Source organism: Rhinopithecus roxellana, chromosome 6 (assembly GCF_007565055.1).
Source record: "Rhinopithecus roxellana isolate Shanxi Qingling chromosome 6, ASM756505v1, whole genome shotgun sequence".
NCBI classification, from domain to species: domain Eukaryota; kingdom Metazoa; phylum Chordata; class Mammalia; order Primates; family Cercopithecidae; genus Rhinopithecus; species Rhinopithecus roxellana.
In genome coordinates, this window is record NC_044554.1 from 47,204,423 (window position 1) to 47,224,380 (window position 19,958).

The following is a 19,958-nucleotide window of genomic DNA, read 5'->3' on the forward strand; positions in this document are numbered from 1 at the left end:
TACAGGCGCCCGCCACTTCGCCCGGCTAGTTTTTGTATTTTTAGTAGAGACGGGGTTTCACTGTGTTAGCCAGGATGGTCTCGATCTCCTGACCTCGTGATCCGCCCATCTCGGCCTCCCAAAGTGCTGGGATTACAGGCTTGAGCCACCGCGCCCGGCCTAAAATGGAATTCTTAAACATATTCAAATAAATCTGTTTAAAAGGCAGCAAAGGAGAACCAAAAATTAGACAAAAAACTAAAGACTAAGACACTAATAAATTGAAAGGCAAAGCATGAAAAAGGTATACCATGCAAACAGGAACCAAGAGAGCTGGAGTGGCTATAACAACAAACCAAATAGACTTTTTAAAACAAAAATTGTTACTAGCAACAAAGAAGAACATACTAAAATGACAAAAGGGGCCAGGCATGGTGGCGCAGGCCTGTAATCCCAGCACTTTGGGAGGCTAAGGTGGGCGGATCAGCTGAGGTCAGGACCAGCCTGGGCAACAGGCAGAGAGAGGTTGCAGTGAGCTGAGAGTGTGTCACTGCACTCCAGCCTGGGCAACCCTGTGTTTAAAACAAAAAAAGAATCGGGTGCAGTGGCTCGCGCCTGTAATCCCAGCACTTTGGGAGGCCGAGGCGGGCAGATCACCTGAGGTCGGGAGTTTGAGACCAGCCTGACCAACATGGAGAAACCCCATCTCTACTAAAAATACAAAATTAGCCGGGCGTGGTGGCGCATGCCTGCAATCCCAGCTACTTGGGAGGCTGAGCAGGAGAATCGTTTGAATCCGGGAGGCAGAGGTTGCGGTGAGCCGAGATCACGCCACTGCACTCCAGCCTGGGCAACAAGAGCGAAACTCCGTCTCAAAAGAAAAAAAAAAGGCATTCTGACTCTCCACAACCTCAGCCCCACAACGTCCAAGACACAATCCAAAATTACTAGACAAGGCCAGGCACAATGGCTCACACCTGTAGTCCCAGCACTTTGGGAGGCCAATGAGGGCAGATCACTTGAGGACAGGAGTTCGAGACCAGTCTGGGCAACAGAGCGAGACCTCTTCTCTACAAAAAATTGCAACTGTTTTGGGGCTCCATGAACAGTGCTCATATAAGATGGGAAACTTCACTGATAAATGTTTTTTTTTTCTTTTTTGTTCGAGATGGAGCCTCACTTTATTGCCCAAGCTGAAGTACAGTGGTGCAATCTTGGCTCACTGCAACCTCCGCCTCCTGGGCTCAAGCAACTCTCATGCCACAGCCTCCCAAGAAGCTGGGATTACAGATGCCCACAACCACGCCCGGCTAATTTTTATATTTTTAGTACAGATGGGCTTTCCCCATGTTGGCCAGGCTGGTCTCGAACCCCTGACCTCTGATGGTCCATCTGCCTCGGCCTCCCAAAGTGCTGGGATAACAGGCGTGAGCTATCATGTCCGGCTCGATGTGTGTTCTCTTTTAGACAGAGTGTCACTCTTGTCACCCAGGCTGAAGTGCAGTGCAATGGCCCGATCTCTGCTCACTGCAAACTCCGCCTCCCAGGTTCAAGATTCTCCTGTCTCAGGCTCCAGAGTAGCTGGGATTACAGGCACCCACCACTACACCTGGATAATTTTTGTATTTTTAGTAGAGATGGGGTTTCACCATGTTGGTCAGGCTGGTCTTGAACTCCTGACCTCAAGTGATCCAGCCACCTCGGCCTCCCAAAGTGCTGGGATTACAGGCGTGAGCCTCCGCACCCGGCCATATGTTCTTTATATAGCAAGGAAGAAAAAAAAAAAGTGTGTGTTGACTGCTCCACCCACCGGCCTTCCTCATCTCTCTCCCTCTCCTTGGGCCTCCCTATTCCCTGAAGCACAACAATACTGAAATTAGGTCAATTAAACCTACAATGGCCTCTAAATGTTCAAGTGAATTGAAGAGTCATATGTCTCTTACTTTAAATTGAAAGCTAGAAATGATTAAACTTAGTGAGGAAGGCTTAAGCCAGTCAAAAGCCAAGATAGCCTAAAAGCAAAGCCTCTTGTGCCAAACAGTCAGCCAGGCTACGAATGCAAAGAAAAAGTTCTTGAAGGAAATTTAAAGTGCTCTGGTGAACACACAAATAAGAAAGTGAAACAAGCTCATTGCTGACAGGGAGAAAGTTTGAGTGATCTAGACAGAAGATCAAACCACCCTCAATATTCCCTTAAGCCAAAAGCCAAATCCTCATCCACAGCAAGGCCCCAACTCTCTTCAATTCTGTGAAGGCTGAGAGAGGTGAGGAAGCTGCAAAAGAAAAGTCTGAAGCCAGCAGAGACAGTCTCATGAGGTGTAAGGAAAGAAGCTGTCAGTCGGGCGCAGTGGCTCACGCCTGTCATCCCAGCACTTTGGGAGGCCAAGGCAGGCGGATCATTTGAACTCAGGAGTTCGAGACCAGCCTGGCCAACGTGGTGAAACTCCATCTCTACTAAAAAAATACAAACATTAGCCAGGTGTGGTGGCGGGTGCCTGTAATCCCAGCTACTGGGAAGGCTGAGGCAGGAGAATCACTTGAACCCAGGAGGCAGAGGTTGCAGTGAGCTGAGATTGCAACACTGCGTTCCAGCCTGGGCAACAGAGTGAGATCTCCATCTCAGAGAAAAAAAAAAAGGAAAGAAGCCGTCTCCATAACATAAAAATGCAAGGACAAGCAGCCAGTGCTGATGGAGAAGCTGCAGCGAGTTCTCCAGAAGATTCAGCTGGGGTCACCGATTAAAGTGGCTACACCAACCAACAGATTTGCGATGTGGACACAACAGCCTTCTGCTGGAAGCAGATGCCATCTAAGGCTTTCATCGACAGAGAGGAGAAGTCAGTGCCTGGTTTCAAAGCTTCAAAGGACAGCCCGACTCTTGCTGGGGGCTAATGCAGCTGGGGACTTTAAGTTGAAGCCAATGCTCATTTATCATTCTGAAAACCCCCCGGGGCTTAAGAATGATGCTAAATCTCCTCTGCCAGTGCTCTACCAGTGGAACAACAGGCCGGGCGCGGTGGCTCATGCCTATAATCCCAGCACTGTGGGAGGCTGAGGCAGGCAGATCATGAGGTCAGGAGATCGAGACCATCCTGGCTAACACAGTGAAATCCCGTCTCCACTAAAAATACAAAAATAGTTAGCTGGGCGTGGTGGCGGGCGCCTGTAGTCCCAGCTACTCGGGAGGCTGAGGCAAGAGAATGGCGTGAACTCAGGAGGCGGAGCTTGCAGTGAGCCGAGATGGCGCCACTGCACGCCAGCCTGGGTGACAGAGCGAGACTCCGTCTCAGAAAGAAAAAAAAAAAAAAAAGGCAACAACAAAGCCTTGGTAACAGCACCTCAGTTCACAGCATGATTTACTGAATATTTTAAGCCTGCTGTTGAGACCTATTGTTCAGGAAAAAAAAAATTCATTTCAAAATATTACTGCTCATTGACAATGTACCTTGCCATCCAAGAGCTCTGAGGGAGACGTACAAGGAGATGAATGTTGGTTCCATGCCTGCTAGCACGGCACGCATTCTGTAGCCCGTAGATCAAGGAGCAATTTTGACTTTCAAGTCTCATTACTTAAAGGAATATAATTTGTAAGGCTATAGCTGCCACAGATGATGATTCCTCTGATGGATCTGGGCAAAGTAAATGGAAAACCTTCTGGAAAGAATTGACTATTCTAGGCCAGGTGCAGTGGCTCACGCCTGTAACACCAGCACTTTGGGAGGCCGACGCAGGTGGATCATTTGAGGCCAGGAATTCCAGACCAGCCTGGCCGACATAGCAAAACCCTGTCTCTACTAAAAGTACAAAAATCAGCCGGGCATGGTGGCAGGCACCTGTAATCCCAGCTACTCGGGAGGCTGAGGCACAAGAATCGCTTGAACAAGGGAGGCGGAAGTTGCAGTGAGCCGAGATCGCAACGCTGCGTTCCAGCCTGGGCGACATAGCAAGACTCAGTTTCAAAAAAAAAAAAAAGAAGTTGATTCCAGCCCTCGTGGACAACTATGAAAGGCTCAAGACTTCACTGGAGGAAGTTACTGCAGACGTGGTGGAAACAGCAAGAGAACTCAAGTTAAGAGTGAAGCCTGGAGATGGGACTGAATTGTTGCAATGTCATGATCAATTTGAAAAGACGAGGAGCCACTTTTTATGGAGGAGCAAAGAAAGTGGTTTCTTGAGATGGCATCTACTCCTGGCGAAGATGCTGTGAACACTGTTGAAATGACAAAGCATTCAGAATACTGCATAAGCTTAGCCGATAAAGCAGGGGCAGGGTTTCAGAGGACTGCCTCCAATGTTGAAAGAAGTCCTGTAGGTAAAACGCTATCAAACAGTATTGCATGTTACAGAGAAATCTCTCTTGAAAGAGTCAATCGATGCGGCAAACTTCGCTGTTATCTCATTTGAAGAAATTGCCACGGCCATCCCAATCTTCAGCAACCACCACCCTAATCAGTAAGCAGCCATCAGCATCGAGGCAAGGCCCTCCACCAGCAAAAAGATTACAGCTCACTAAAGGCTCCGATGATCATTAGCATTTTCGGCAATAAACTATTTTTAAATTAAGGTATGTACAGTGTTTTCTTAGACATAATGCTATGACAGCCGGGCACGGTGGCTTATGCCTGGAATCCCAGCACTTTGCGAGGCCGAGGCGGGCAATCACCTGAGGTCAGGAGTTCGAGATCAGTCTGGCCAACATGGGGAAATCCTGTCTCTATTAAAAATAAAGGCCGGGCGCGGTGGCTCACGCCTGTAACCCCAGCACTTTGGGAGGCCGAGGCGGGCGGATCACGAGGTCAGGAGATCAAGACCATCCTGGCTAACACGGTGAAACCCCATCTCTACTAAAAATACAAAAAATTAGCCGGGCGTGGTGGTGGGCGCCTGTAGTCCCAGCTACTCGGGAGGTTGAGGCAGGAGAATGGCGTGAACCTGGGAGGCAGAGCTTGCAGTGAGCCGAGATTGTGCCACTGCACTCCAGCCTGGGTGATACAGTGAGACTCTGTCTCAAAAAATAAATAAATAAATAAATAAAAATACAAAAATTAGCCAGGCGTGGTGGTGTGTGCTTGTAATCCCAGTTACTCGGGAGCCTGAGGCAGGAGAATCACTTGAACCCAGGAGGTGGAGATTGCAGTGAGCAGAGACTGTGCAACTACACTTCAGCCTGGGTGACAAAGCAAGACTGAATCTCAAAAAAAAAAAAAAGACATAATACTATTGCACACTTAAGAGACTACAGGATAGTGTAAACATATGCTTTTTGTTTGGTCTTTTTTATTTATTCATTCATTCATTCATTCATTCATTCATTCATTTATTTTGAGACAGAGTCTTGCTCTGTCGCCCAGGCTGGAGTGCAGTGGCCGGATCTCAGCTCACTGCAAGCTCCGCCTCCCAGCTTCACGCCATTCTCCTGCCTCAGCCTCCCGAGTAGCTGGGACTACAGGCGCCCGCCACCACGCCCAGCTAATTTTTTGTAATTTTTAGTAGAGATGGGGTTTCACCATATTAACCAGGATGGTCTCAATCTCCTGACCTCGTGATCTGCCCGCCTCGGCCTCCCAAAGTGCTGGGGTTACAGGCGTGAGCCACTGCGCCCGGCCTGGTCTTTTATTTTTGAGACAGGGTCTCATTTTGTTACCTAGGTTTGAGTGCAGTGGCACAATCTCGGCTCACTGCGGCCTCGACCTCCCAAGCTCCAGTAATCCCACTGCATCAGCCTCCCAAGTAGCTGGGACCAGAGGCGTGTGCTACCATGCCTGGCTAATTTTTCCATTTTTTTTTTTTTTTTTAGAGATGGGGTCTCGCTCGGCTGCCCAGGCTGGTCTTGAACTACTGAGCTCAAGCAACCCTCCTGCCTTGGCCTCCCAAAGTGCCGAGATTATAGGTGTGAGCCACCATGTATGGCCAATAACCTGTTTTTTAATTAAGGTACGTATACTGTTTTCTCAGACATAATGCTACTGCACACTTAATAGACAACAGTATAGTTTAAACATAACTTCGATATGCACTGGGAAACCAAAACATTCATGTGACTTGCTTTACTGTGATATTCGCTTTACAGTTTGGAAGCAATCCTGCAGTATCTCCAAGACATGCGTGTGGACCCAAAGGAATGAGAAGGAAGAAAATAACAAAGAGTAGAAGCCAATGAAACTGATCACGTCTAGCCAGACTGACCAAGAAATAGAGTAAGAAAAAACAATCTGTATAAGCAATGAAAAAGGAGACATCACTACAGACCCTTCAGACAGTCAATGTAGAATAAAGGAATAATTTGGACCATATGCCAATACTTTGGACGGTTTGGGTGAAATGGACATTTTAGGCTGTATTAATAGCAAGTGTAAATGCCTGAGGGTACTAGCCCGGCTGGTGCATATAGGGGCTGTGGACAGGATAATGTTGTCCAAGCAGTCAGTCTGATGGTGGTGAGTCAGACAGGTAGCACTGATCAGAGGGCAGCAGGAAGCCATTTGGAGGTTCTGGGCAGAAGAGTGGCCTGGCGAAGTGTGCACTCTGAAGACGCCCTCCAGCTGCTTCTGTATGAAGAATACCTAAGAATAGGTAGCCTTGTAGGGGGCCCCTGGTGCCTCTTTTCAGGACAGCCAGGCCCGGAGCCCAGCAAACAATGGCAGAGTGTGGGAGTGAGAGGGAGGAGGGGGAAGGCAGGGCCTGGAGCCTGACATGGGTGCCACAAATGGGGTTCCAAGAGACACTGGAGGTCAGGGGTGGGGCTTTGCTACACGAACCTACAGAGGACATGAAGCCAGGGGCAGCTGGGTGGCCTTCAGGGGAAGCAATGCCTGTTTTCCTGTCCCAGCCCGACAGGAGGGCCTCAAACCTACCCCTACTGCGGCTCAGAAAAGGACGCCTGAGGGGTCAGAAGGACCCTCCCCTGCTGGGGCCAGGGGAACTCAGAGCCTGAACACATGCATGACCATCTCCATCTCCGGCACCAACCCCAACTGCAGGTGAGCTGTGTCCATGTGAGGGCACTCAGCCTGGTAAGAACAGGGAGGGTCCACGAGAGGGTCCCAAGAAGGCAGGGCCCTGACGCAGGGAAACAATCAAGAGATGCAGAGACATGAAGGACATGGACTGGGGTGAGTGCTTGCTGCCGAGGTTTACCTATCTGGATTGTGGGCAAGTCGAAGAGAGCCTGGTGCCTGCCCACCCCACCTGACTCCTCCAGGCTCAAGCCCAGGCCATATGAGGCCTGTCCCACCCATTCTCCCGTGGCACAGACTGCACCCCCACCACCCCGCAAAGCCTGAACGAGACGCGCTCTGTCTTCTTCCTACCGCGGCGTGGCTGTTCCTTCCCCTGCACCTATGTCTCAGCTAGCACCCATGTCTCTCTCACGGGCCAGACTGGGTGTCACCAACCTGGAATGGCCCCCACAAACCCCAGGCTGGGTCAGGGGCCTCCATGGAGCTCCCGCAGCCCGCTAAGTGCCCCAAACAGGACCGTGTTTGCTGGAAGCACGAGAGTGAAGGAAGTCGCCCTTTGCAAAGCGAGGAGTCCGCTTATTGGAGATGGCAGGCTGGGGCCCCTGTCGCCAGCATCCCTGATCAGGATGGGGCTGGCCCACGAGGTTGAGGTTCTGCCCATTCCCAGCGCAGCACCTGCATCTGAGCCTCAGTTTTCTCACCTGTGGGATGGAGCAATGGCGTGTACCCCTCCTACCACAGCCCACCTGCTGCCACTCACCAAGCAGGCTCTGCCGCTCCTCTTTCTTCCGGGCCTTCTGCTTGGCCTCCAGCTGTACCACAGACAGGGACGGGCCCACCGTGGGGCTGGGGAGGGCGCTGGCGGCGAAGCGTGCCAGCAGGCCCAGCCCACTCTCCTCCAGGCCCGGCGACAGGGCCCGCTCCCGGGCACCCAGCCTATAGCTGCTGCCGCTGGCCTCGTCCTCCTCAAGCTCCTCTTCCTCGTCCTCCTCCTCCGAGCTCTCATCTGGCGTGCAGAAAACAAGGACCGAGTCAGAGCCTTAGCCTTGGCGAGGGCCGCCCCCCACCACACCCCCTGGCCTGGAGTGGCCTCTGGGCTCCAGCCTAGCCCCTCAGTCCTCAGCTGGGGGCTGCCGGGGGTGGATGCACCCAGCCCATGGGTTCCCCCCACCCGATGGCCCAATGCCCCCAGCCAGCTGAGCCCAATGTGGGCGTCCCGGAAGGCCCAGAAGTGGGCAGCGGCCTTGTGTGTCAGGGTGGGCTTCTGTGAGGGGCACCAACATGCACCTGTGCTGTGGCAGGGGCCAGACACACGGACAAGGACTGGAGACAGCGCTCTCCACGGTCACACACACACACACACACACACACACACGCCCCAACACACAACACAGAGGCAGAAGAGGAGAAGGAAAGAGGAAGCGGAGGGAGGTGAGCAGGGAAGAGGGCCCTGGGGGCTCAGGCCAGGGGTTCTGGGCACAGGTGCCCGCGGCAGCTTCACCAGCTGAGTCCTGGAGGCTGGCGGCAGGAGAAGGTGGAGTTTGGACTCTTCCTGGGGGCCAGGGGACCCCCATGGTTTCAGCCCTGAGAAGGAATCTGGAGTCTAAAGTTGACTCCTGGCATCGCTTAAACCCGGGAGGCGGAGACTGCAGTGAAGCAAGATCACGCCCCTGCACTCCAGCCTGGGTGACAAGAGTGAGACTCGGTCTCAAAAAAATAAAATAAAGTTGACTCCTGACTGGGCGCAGTGGCTCACGCCTGTTAATCCCAATGCTTTGGGAGGCCGAGGCAGGAGGATCACTTGAGCCCAGGAGTTTCAGACCAGCCTGGGCAACGCAGAGAATCCCCGTGTCTAATTTTCTAGAAAAATTAATTTTAAAAAATCAAGTTGACTGACTCCTAGCAACTCCCCCATTCTGAGGAGGCTGGGCAAGTCCTTGGCCCTCTCAGAGCCTCTGTTTTCTCACCTGCAGCAAGGGGTGACCCTCCCAGCTCACTGGCTCAGCCAAGGGCAGGGTCCAAAGAGAATCATTTGCATGGAGGAGGAAGCGATTTGCAAGCTTAAAGACGATGGAACAGAAACAGGGCCACCCCTGTGACTTGCAGGCAGGAACTGTGCTGTCCCCGTGCCTAGGGAGCTAAAGCCAGCTGTGACTCTTCACTCATGGGATGCCCAGGAAGGGCAGGGGTAGACTGAGGCCCAACGGGGTTAAGCAGTTGGGCAGTAGAAGAGCAGGCTCGAACCCAGAACTGGCAGACTGTCTAAAGAAGCCCCAGGGCTGGGCAAGGTGGCTCACTCCTGTAATCCCAGCACTTCGAGAGGCTGAGGCGGGAAGATCTCGAGACTAGGAGTTCGAGACCAGCCTGGGCAACAGAGCAAACCTTGTCTCTACAAAAAAAAACTTTTTTTTTTTTGAGACGGAGTCTCGCACTGTCGCCCAGGCTGGAGTGCAGTGGCTCGATCTCGCTCACTGCAAGCTCCGCCTCCCAAGTTAACGCCATTCTCCTGCCTTAGCCTCCCGAGTAGCTGGGACTACAGGCGCCTGCCACCACACCCGGCTAATTTTTTTTTGTATTTTTAGTAGAGACGGGGTTTCACCATGTTAGCCAGGAATGGTCTCCATCTGCTGACCTCGTGATCCGCCCACCTCGGCCTCCCAAAGTGCTGGGATTACAGGCGTGAGCCACCGCCCTCGGCCCCCCCCAAAAAATTTTAAAAATTAGCCAGGCATGGTGGCACACACCTGCTGTCCCGGCAACTCCGGAGGCAGAAGCGGGAGGATCACTTGAGCTCAGGAGTCCAAGGCTGCTGTAAGTTACGGTGGCACCACTGGAGTCCAGCCTGGGTGACAGAGCAGGACCCTGTCTCAAAAATAAATAGGCCAGCACAGTGGCTCATGCCTGTCATCCCAGCACTTTGGGAGGCCGAGGCAGGTGGATCACGATGTCAGGAGTTCGAGATCAGCCTGGCCAACCTGGTGAAACTCCATCTCTACTAAAAATACAAAAATCATTCGGGCGGGGTGGCGGGCACCTGCAATCCCTGCTACTCGGGAGGCTGAGGCAGAAGACTCACTTGAACCTGGGAGGCAGAGGTCATAGGGAGCCGTGATCGTACCACTGCACTCCAGCCTGGGTGACAGAGCGAGACTCCATCTCAAAAAATAATAATAAAAACTTAAAAAAAATAAAGAAGCCCCAGCCTGTCTCTCGTTGGTGACTTAAGATGAGCATCATCTAGTAACCTTCCCTGCCTGCCTGAGAGTCTGCAGCCCCCAGAGCCCAGCCCAGGCTCTCAGGACAAAGGCAGCTGGCAGACAAGAGGCTCCCTGCACACAAACCAAATCTCCCCCACCAAAAAGAGAGACCGTCTTGGGGCAGAGACTTACTTCCAAGGACGGGCAGGTGGTAGGCCTCAGAGAGCAAAGTCCGCCCTGGGATGCCACATCCAAAGTGTCACCCACGAGCAGGTGACAGGGGCGCCTGTCTGCCTCGCGGACCAGAGTGCTAGGAGCCGGAAGGGGACTCTGGGTGCCGCAGGGCTGGAAGGTGGCCCCTTCCAGCAAGAAGAGGCAGACACCAGACCCTCTCTCTCCAGGACGGGGAGCAGTCTAGGCTCGGGGAGACAGACGGGGAAGACGGACAGCCAACTCCACAGTCTCCTGCCAATGCCCCAAGCCGCCTGCTTGCTTAAGCAACTTGTGGCCAAAAGCAGTGGCCCCAGGGGTGCCAATAAGGGCAGAGGTTCTGTCTGTCTACTCGTGTATTGGAGGGAGCCCGGATTTCTGCTGGGCCACCTCACAGAAGACGGTGATGAGTCTGAGGAGTCCGCAGAGGGGTAGAGGGAGGGAGGAGCCAGAGGGAGAGGGAGGAGGTTTGTTAAGAGGGTGAGAGGGGAGGCTGGCCCCCGGAGCGATGGATGAAGCAGGCTGGAGAGGCCAGCCGGGCAGGCGGGGGCAGGCAGGCAGGCAGTGCACACTTGCGATCATTCACATTGCAGGCGTCACATGGCTCTGTCTCCGCCCCAGTGGGCCACAGCGGCAAAGCAGGCTAAGTGTAGGCAGACTTTCGACAGCGCCTGGGTCCCCCACATCGGGTCTCCCTGGGGTGGGCCAATTTGAGCAGGGTGGTGCCGGGGGGTGCTGGTTTGGGGTGGGGGCGGAGGGTTGGACGTGAGGCCAGGGATCTTCCCTTCTAGCCACTCGGGTGCGCAGACTCCAGAAATCTTTCCTATCCAAAGGAATTCTCAAGCAGCAGGGGCTGTGGCGGGAGGGCAAGCTCTGGGTTTCTGGACGCTCGTAACGTCCACATCAGAGCCCAGAAAGCTGGGAGCAGCTCGATGCCTGCACGCTGGCATGGGAGTCCCTCCCGCCACCCTGCGTGCTTGACAAGGCCACGCCTGCTGCCCCTACAGGGTCTGGGGCACACTCCGCTAGCGTCCACAGCAGGCCGGGGAGCAGAGGGGCTCTCAGGACCAAGAAAACCTTTCTGGAGTTGTCCACACCTGAGGCAACAAAGCCTGCCGAGGGCTGGGGACAGGGAGGGGGGAAAAAAGTCCCATCAAAGTAACCCAAGGAAATGCAGAAAAACTTTTTTATTATTATTATTTAAAGAAAAAAACAACAACAACAAAAAGATCTTGGCTCAGGATATGGGGTTGGCGGTGACAGGTTGGTGGTAAATGTCGGAGCGATCTGCTGCTGCCAGACCCGGTGGGGGCGAACCCCGAGGAGGGAGGTGCACGGAGGACAGAAAGAAAAGCGTTTTGCCTACCTACGGAGCAACGAGCCAGGCTCGCACCCAAGCTCAGTGACCCACTGCGCCGTCTGCCCTACTCCCAGCCTTCGCTTTGCGTCCAGAGTGCAGCGTGAGAGCAAATGCAAGAGACCAAAACAGACATTCAAAGCGTCATGGGGAGGGGTCAAGGGTGGAGGGATGGTCGGGCTGCTGGAAGAAGCAGACACACTAGAAAAGCCAAGCCAGTTATGGAGTTTAGTACCAGGTCAGCGAGGCCCTATTACCCAAATATCCCTTTCAAGACCTGCTCAGTGGTGGACTGGCGGGGGTAGAGGGGGGCACTGAGGAGCCTGGGCCTCCCCAGCCTCCCCTCGCCCCCCGCACTCCCCTATCTGGGTCCTGTCCACTTGGCACTGCGGCATCCAGCCCGGAGCCCCTTCCTAAGAGGCCTAGGGGGCTGCCTGCTTCTCTGTGGGGTCTGAGCTGGGGCAGGAGGGCTCAAAAACTTGGAAGTGGGAACCATGGCTTTAAGGAGGCGTGGGGTGGGGGCGTGCGGTGAGGGCGTGGGGTCCAGCCCAAGGGGGAGATGGGGGAGAGGGAGGAGGCTGGGGAGGGACACGGGGATCATAAACTAACCCGACTCATCCACGGACAGCCAGGACAGGGGGAGGCCTCAGAAAATGAGGCTGGCCAGTGGGTCAGGGGCCTTTCTTCTTGGCCCGGGTGGCGTTCGCTCAGAGGGGTAGTAGCAGCCCAGGGGAACATGGGCCCTGGGACATCGTACTCCTTGCCATACCACCTCCTGGTCACCCAAATGGATCTCTGCCAATCTGGAGGGGAGGTCTGGGAGGGGAAGTGGTAGACCAGGAATTCGAGAGCAGGGCTGGAAAAACAGGGCGGGGTGGGGGGGGGACAGCGTTCAGGTCCCGGGGTGCCTGAGCCAGGTCAGACCCAGCGACATGATGACACCCCCAGGCTTTCCTCAGGGAGTAGCTGACATTCAGGTGTGGCTACCCAGGGCCTGGGGGATCCCCTCGGCTGGCCTTAGGGGGAGTTGGCCCTGAAGCAAATCCTAAAACCAGGGCTAGGAAAAAATGTCAGAGCTTCACCTGCTTTCCTTCCTTGGGGCATTTCTGGTTGAAGGGCCTGAAAGGCTCACACATGTCTAATCTCAGAAGCACAATTCCGACACTAGAGAGGGCAAGGCCAGTAGGTTCTCAGGGCCCACGCAGCTCTCTTTTGAGAACCGAGGTGGCTGAGGACCCCGGGCTGAGACCAGGCTAGCCCCTCTCCAAACAGAGCATGACGTTCTGTCCCTAGACACGGCAACAGAGCCGCTTTCGTACTGAATGACAGAGACCGGGGGTGTCAAAGGCTCTGGGCCCTGCGCTGCCTACACGCCCTTCAAAACAGAAATACACGTGAGAAGCCAAGTGTTTATAAATAATAGTTTTTAACCACTGGCAAGTAAGAATAGAGCTTTAAGAAAATAAAAGACAAAACAAGCAACTAAAAAAACATGATGATGCTGGAGGTGAAGGCGCTTTATTTTAAACCTGAAAAATGAAATGAATGCCAATCGCTACCAGGGATATTTGAATAACACAGGCAAGCGGCAGGCGGCACGGTCCCGTCCCTACTCCTTCTGGGTGGGAGGAGGGAGGGGAGGAGGTGGGGGAGAAACAAAATGAGAGGGAAGCGTCAACCTAATGTCTAGTAAGGACACAGCAAGAGAGACAAGGCACACAGGTTTAGTTAAAAATGAACTCGATATGTTTAATAAAGCTTGGTATTACCAAAATCGCAGTACAAACATCAAGTCACACGCCCACACGACAGAATTCCATTTACAAAATGTTCCTCGGGAAGCCTCCACCAAACCCGTGCCCAAAGAGAGCCCGACCCGAGCCTGGGGTCTCTGGGTGGGCAGAAAAGGTGAGTGCGGGGGTTGGGGAGAACTCGGGGGGGGGGGAGGGGGAGGAGGGCAGGGAAGAGGGAAAGTGGAGAAAAACGCAGACTCAAAAGCAGTCCATATAACAGCTCAAAAAGAGCCAGCCGGTGATATTATCACAATGATACAGTACAAATCAAAGCAAAAATCAAAATCATTCAGCTGATTAACAGCAGACTACGCTGCCAAGATCCCAGATGGCAGCCTTCTCGCGGCCATCCGCACGGGCCTCCTCACCCACCATCTCTCCCGTGCGCCCACTCGCTTCCCTCTCGCTCACTCGCACGCACTCTCTCGCTAGGAAACACGGAAGGTATTTTGTGTTTGGAGCTAGTAACCTTGGTCAAACGATTCCTCCGAGGAGTCGCTGAAGGAGGAACGCGCCTCGGCCTCTCGAAGCAGCAAACAAAACGGCTGCTTCCTGCTGGTGGCCGGCTTGGGTTTCAGAGTCCGGGGGGCCACCAGGCCCCTCTTGGTCAGCTTGGGGCCGCCAGCCGCCTTGCTGTTCTTTGCCACCATGCCACACAGGAGAGAAGGCGTCAGTTTGGAGCTGGAGGGGCCTTGGGCGGGCCACTCGTCCTTCAGGAATTCTTCGTCTTCCTCTGAGTCCGTATCTGCAGTCAAAGTTTTTAATAGAGATAAGTCACAGGGCAGCGGGAGCTGGTGTCACTGCATTGGTTTTAATGGTTCTGAGAACGCACTGGAAGGTGCCAGAATAGGTCTGAATACCTAGTAGGCAGCCGTGGGAAGGCCTTGCCCAATGTCACCAGCTCCCCTCCCAGTCCAGGCTTCTTCCTTGTTCCGGGTGCCTCGGCCATTGCACGGCATCTTCCAAGTGCTGGACCCAGGCCCTTCCTAGACTGGATGCTTCCAGCCTCACCCACCAGTCACTCCAGCCTTTCCGGGCACCAGGGGATGAGAGGAGCCCCATGCTCAGGAAGGACTGTCCCCTGGTCACAGCGGTCACTGCCTGTCCCATGGGATTACAATGGGCCAAGGGCGACAACCGCAGAGGACCTGACTCAGGAGGGGAAGGGCTCATGAGAGCAGATCACGCATTTTCTTCCCAATGCCCCTCCCAGTGGCCTCCTAGTGGCAGCACGAGACAGGCCACGGTAAGAGTGTTTACACCATGGAAATCGGCAAACGCTGTTACTGCTGGCTATTCCCTTGGCCTTCTTTCTACAAGCCGGTGCACTGACACACCACTGCTGGCTTCCCCGAAGTCTCCAGCCTCACTACACAATGCAGGACAAGAGTCTTCAAACCTTCCAGAGAGACAGCCAGCCAGCTTTGGGAGGGGAGCCTGCGAAGCAGGCATTGCTCCGGTCCCCGCCATGCCCATGCCATTTTGATTTGTTTTTCACACTGGGCAAGATGGAAACACAGGGATTCCAGAGACAGAGAATAATCCCTTGATCTGCTGAAATCCACTCCCAACAGGGGGAACGTGAACAAACACAGCTACAACTCTGGCAGCACCCTCCACCTCCAAGAGAAACCACACGCACGTGTCCATGGCAGGCATTCCTCTGACTGCTCCCACCAACACCTAAGCTTTCACTCCAGCAAGACCCCAACCTCAGGATGGTCCAGTGGGACAAGGTCCAGTCCCGCCAGGCTACCAGCCCCTGCTCATCTACCAGTCAAAGCGCGCTCTCTCTCTCATATGCTCCAATCTGTCCCTCCCAAGGCTGTGTCCCAGGCTGGAGAGACCAGTGGGTGACAATAAACTTGGCCTCCTACAAGAACCCACAGGGAGGTCGGGCATGGTGGCTTGCATCTATAATCCCACCACTTTGGGAGGCTGAAGCGGGCAGCACACATGAGGCCAGGAGTTCGAAACCAGCCTGGCCAACAAGGCGAAATCCCATCTGTATTTTAAACAAATACAAAAACTGTTGTATTTTCTATTTGTATTGTATTGTGGTGGTTGGCGCCTGTAATCCCAGCTACTCAGGAGGCTGAGGTGGGAGGATCACTTGAATCCAGGAGGTGGAGGTTGCAGTGAGGCCAAGATCACACCACTGCACTCTAGCCTGAGCAACAGAGCAAGACATCATCTAAAAACAAAACAAAAAACAAAACAAAAAAACAAAAAACAAAAACCCACAGGGCATGCCACCGACCCCTACAATCGAAACTGAAAAAGCAAGAGGAAACCATTCTCGCTTCGACCTCGTCCATCTCAGCACCTCCCTGCTGGACACACCCCTACCTGCTTGTGGACCCTGCACTCTCTCTGACCCAGGAGTGCAGAAAAGCAGATTATAAAGAACAGAGGAGCGCTCTGCAGAGCCAGGTGAATCCCACAGCCACCATCTCACTGGAGCCAGGCCCATGAATTCCTCACTGCTACATTAGTCTGTTTCTCTCATCCAGGACAGTGGAGTTTTCAACAAAGGCAAGATGAAGTGAGGGTGCCCATCTGAGCATTCCCAGACCGGGCACGGCAGCTCACACCTCTAATCCCAGCACTTTGGGAGGCTGAGGCAGGCGGATCACCTGAGGTCAGGAGCTCAAGACCAGCCTGGCCAGTGTGATGAAACCCCGTCTCTACTAAAAATAACAAAATTAGCTGGGCGTGGTGATGTGTGCCTGTAACCCCAGCTACTCAGGAGGCTGAGGCAGGACAATCACTTGAATCTAGGAGGCGGAGGTTGCAGTGAGTCGAGATCATGCCATTGCACTCCAGCCTGGGCAACAAGAGTGAAACTCCATCTCAAAATAATAATAATAATAAATAAATAAAACGAACATTCCCTCACAGGCGCCAAGAGTGAACACACCAGCTTGGAGCACCCCAGAGACCTCAGGGACAGAGCTCATCTCTGACCTTCGGTTCGACCCCATCCACAATCCACCTGAAAGTGGGAAATTCTTCCAGCTGTCACCCAGACTGCATCCACCGACCCCACTCCCTCAGAAGATCAAAAGAACAGCCATCTCCCTCCAACTTCGCTGAACCTCCTTTACTTTTCCAAAATGAGCAGAGATTGAGAGAGCAAAAGAAAGCCCCTCCCTCCCCCTCCTCAGAGTGATGCGTCTCTGGCACTGTCCCTCCCTGCTTGTGCCCACGCACACTGGCCAGGGGCCTGTGCTGTACTTCTCTGATCACACCCATCCCAATCAGAGAGGCACGGAAGCCACGACACTCTCATACGTCCTCAGCACAGAAGGCACAAGTCAGCAGCTTAACTCACACCCATGGGGAGCATCAGTCCTGGTGACCTGCTAGCCCAGGAAAAACACATGTACCCCAAAAAAACCAGCAGCTTAATCCCGTGCCAAGTGCCACATTCCGCTCTCTGCCCACGTGAGCCCACTTAAGGCCCCCCAACAGCCCCATAAAGCAGGTAACGATATCTTAAAACTCTGAGTCCATAAACACTTTTTATTTTCTTAAGAAAACACACTTTACTATATCAGTAAACGGGTCCACTTTTCGCCCTTGACATTCAAACTCCCCCCTTCTCCGCCCATGAACCGGCCAGAGCCAATCAAAAGCCCCAGACACAGAGAACCAGGCAGTTGCCAATGCAAAAGCTCTCCACACGCCCCAGGGACTGGGGATTCCCAGAACAGCCACCACAGACACTGACATGGGCCAGAACCCCAAGAGGCTCCTCCTGGCCTCCCTGCAGCAGCCACAAACTTAGCACCTGTCCACAAATACTAAGCAAGCACCCTCTACCAACCAGGCAGCAGGCTCTGGGCCACAAGAGGCCATGACCATGAGGACACTCCAATCTGGCAGTCTCTTGTTAAATGAGATAAAACTCCATTCTTCAGTCCCACCAGGACTGATTCATTTCAACAGCTCAATAGCAGCTGAGCAAGACAGTTCACGCCTGTAATTGCAGCACTTTGGGAGGCTGAGGCAGAAGATGTCGAGCCCAGGAGTTTAAGACCAGCATGGACAACATAGCAAGACTTAGCCTCTATAAAAATAAAAATAGATTAGCTGGGTGTAGTAGTGTGCGCCTATGGTCCCAGCTATTCGGGAGGCTAAAGTAGGAGGCTTGCTTAAGGTCAGGAGTTCCAGACTAGCCTGGAAGACAGGGCGACCCTATCTCTACGAAAATAAAAATAAATTAGCTGCATGCGGTGGTACACAGCTGTAGCTCCAGATACTCAGAAGGCTCAGAGGGGAGGACTGCCTGAGCCCAGGCACCAGCCTGGGAAACACAGCAAGACGCTGTCTCTACAAAAAAATTTTAAAATTAGCCGGGTGTGGTGGTGCTCACCTAGTCTCAGCTACTCAGGGGGGCTAAGGCAGGAGGATCACTTGAGCCCAGGAGCTGAAGGCTGCAGTGAGTTATGATGGCCCCACTGCACTCCAGCCTAGGCAATAAAGAGAGACACTGTCTCAAAAAACGCAGGGCGCGGTAGCTTACTCCTGTAATCCCAGCACTTTGGAGGCCGAGGCGGGTGGATCACCTGAGGTCAGGAGTTCGGGACCAGCCTGGCCAACATGGTAAAACCCCATCTCTACTAGAAATACAAAATTAGCCGGGTGTGGTGGCGCATGCCTGTAGTCCCAGCTACTCGGGAGGCCGAGACAAGGGAATTGCTTTAACCCAGGAGGTGGAAGTTGCAACGAGCCAAGATCGCACCACTGTGCTCCAGCCTAGATGACAGCGTGAGATGCTGTCTCAAAAAAAAAAAACAAAAACCAAAAGCAAAAACAAAACCCAAAAAACAAAAACAATTCAATAGCGGGCCATAGCCATGATGGCAGCGGTTCCAGAGAGTAGGTGGGTCAGGCCAAACCAGGTTTAACCCCGAGTCGCCTCTCCGCACGTGAGCGCACACACTCCCTCTGGCTCTCAGGCCTCAGCATCCCCAGCAACAACATGGGGGTACCACTGTCAGAGCTGCCATAGACACAATCATGCCAATGAAGCCCTGCATTCAGAGTCCAGCACTGGGCACTCCATAAACGCTGTTTCCGCCAACACTTCGCTACAAAGCTGTGGTCCACAACAGACAGCATACCTCCTGTGGGTAGTGGAGGCCAGTCACCTGTAGGACCCTCAAGAGCAGTCGCGCTCCAGGCCTGTCTAGGCCAAACAGCTGCAAACTCTATGACACGCAAAGCCTACACGCCAATGGCATCCGGTAGGTAAGCGGAGGGCGGGCAAGAGAGCGCTGGCGGACGTCGGCTTCCAACCGCCAATCACGGGCGCCCACCAATCACCGACATCACACTCGCCAATCACAGGCATATCCGCTTCAGGCGGCCTCCCCCCCAACTTCCGGCTTGGAGGCCATGCCAAGCCTAGGCACTTTAGTGCGAGAGAGAGAGAGAGAGAGAGAGAGAGAGAGAGAGAGAGAGAGAGAGAGAGAGGAGAGAGAACGGTGGAGAGACGAGGGGAGAGGAGAGGAGGAGAGAAGCAGCGGACCAAAGGTGGCGCGGCATCCGCTACTTACTGTAAGAGTAGCTGCTCACTTCCGAGGCGAACGGGGAATGGGCTGACTTGGGCTGGCCTCTGGCCTTGAACCCCACCTCCATCTTCCTGGCTTTGGCGGCCTTTTTGTGTTTACCTTCTCTGGAGGATTTCAGAGACAGGCCGAGGCCCTTGGCCAGCGCCTTCCTGTCCTTCCCCAGCAGGCTGTCGTAAGGAGTCAAGTACCTGCCGCAGCCCCCGCCAGTTTTCGATTTCCCCCCAGCACTGTCCGAAAACTTGAAGGGCGACTTCAACTTGTCCTGCTTCGTGAGGGAGAGGGCCTTATCGAGCTTGCTTGCCAGCTGCTCCTGGTCGCTGGCCATCTTCTTCTTCTTAATCTTTAGCTGGAGAGGGAAGGTGGGTCATGGGTTAAAAGATTTGACAAAACAGCGTAGTGGGTTTCTGTGTACATGCTCTGCCCAGCCTGGGCTCCAATCCTTCCCCTGCCTCTGTGATTTAACTCCTCTTAGCTTCTGTATCTATAAATATACGTATATATATTTAGAGACGAAGTCTCGCTCTGTTGCCCAGGCTGGGGCGCAGTGGCGCGATCTCGGCTCACTGCAACCTCCACCTCCCAGGTCCAAGCAATTCTCCTGCCTCAGGCTCCCGACTAGCTGGGAGTCGGAAGTCACTGCAGCCTCGACCTCTGGGCTCTGTGACCCTCCCGCCTCAGCTTCTCTGGTAGCTGGATGAATACAGCCGTGTGCCACCCCTCCTAATTGTTTTTATTTTTATTTTTGTAGAGAGGGGGTTTCACCATGTTGCACAGGCTGGTCTCAAACTTTTAGGCTCAAGGCATTCTCCCACCTCAGCCTCCCGAAATGTCGGGATTCCAAGCGTAAGCCACCACAACTGGCCAGCTTCAATGTTTAACTCTGT

At 53.7% G+C, this 19,958-nt stretch overlaps 2 protein-coding genes across 8 annotated transcripts in view; one reads left to right on the forward strand and one right to left on the reverse strand.

Annotated features, from left to right (window-relative positions):
- The window catches only part of LOC104667537 (protein PMS2CL-like), a 1,213,215-nt gene that overhangs the window by 315,136 nt on the left and 878,121 nt on the right, over positions 1 to 19,958 (forward strand). The gene's annotated exons all lie outside the window — the stretch shown is intronic.
- TNRC18 (trinucleotide repeat containing 18) overlaps positions 1 to 19,958 on the reverse strand; it is a 123,132-nt gene that overhangs the window by 33,795 nt on the left and 69,379 nt on the right. For all 7 annotated transcript variants that reach the window (XM_030932175.1, XM_030932177.1, XM_030932180.1 and 4 more), the window contains 3 exons: positions 19,060 to 19,420; positions 13,965 to 14,240; positions 7,699 to 7,944 (listed from right to left, as the gene is read on the reverse strand). In XM_030932175.1, coding sequence (XP_030788035.1) covers positions 7,699 to 7,944; positions 13,965 to 14,240; positions 19,060 to 19,420 — 883 coding nt within the window. The remainder of the gene's footprint in view (positions 1 to 7,698; positions 7,945 to 13,964; positions 14,241 to 19,059; positions 19,421 to 19,958) is intronic.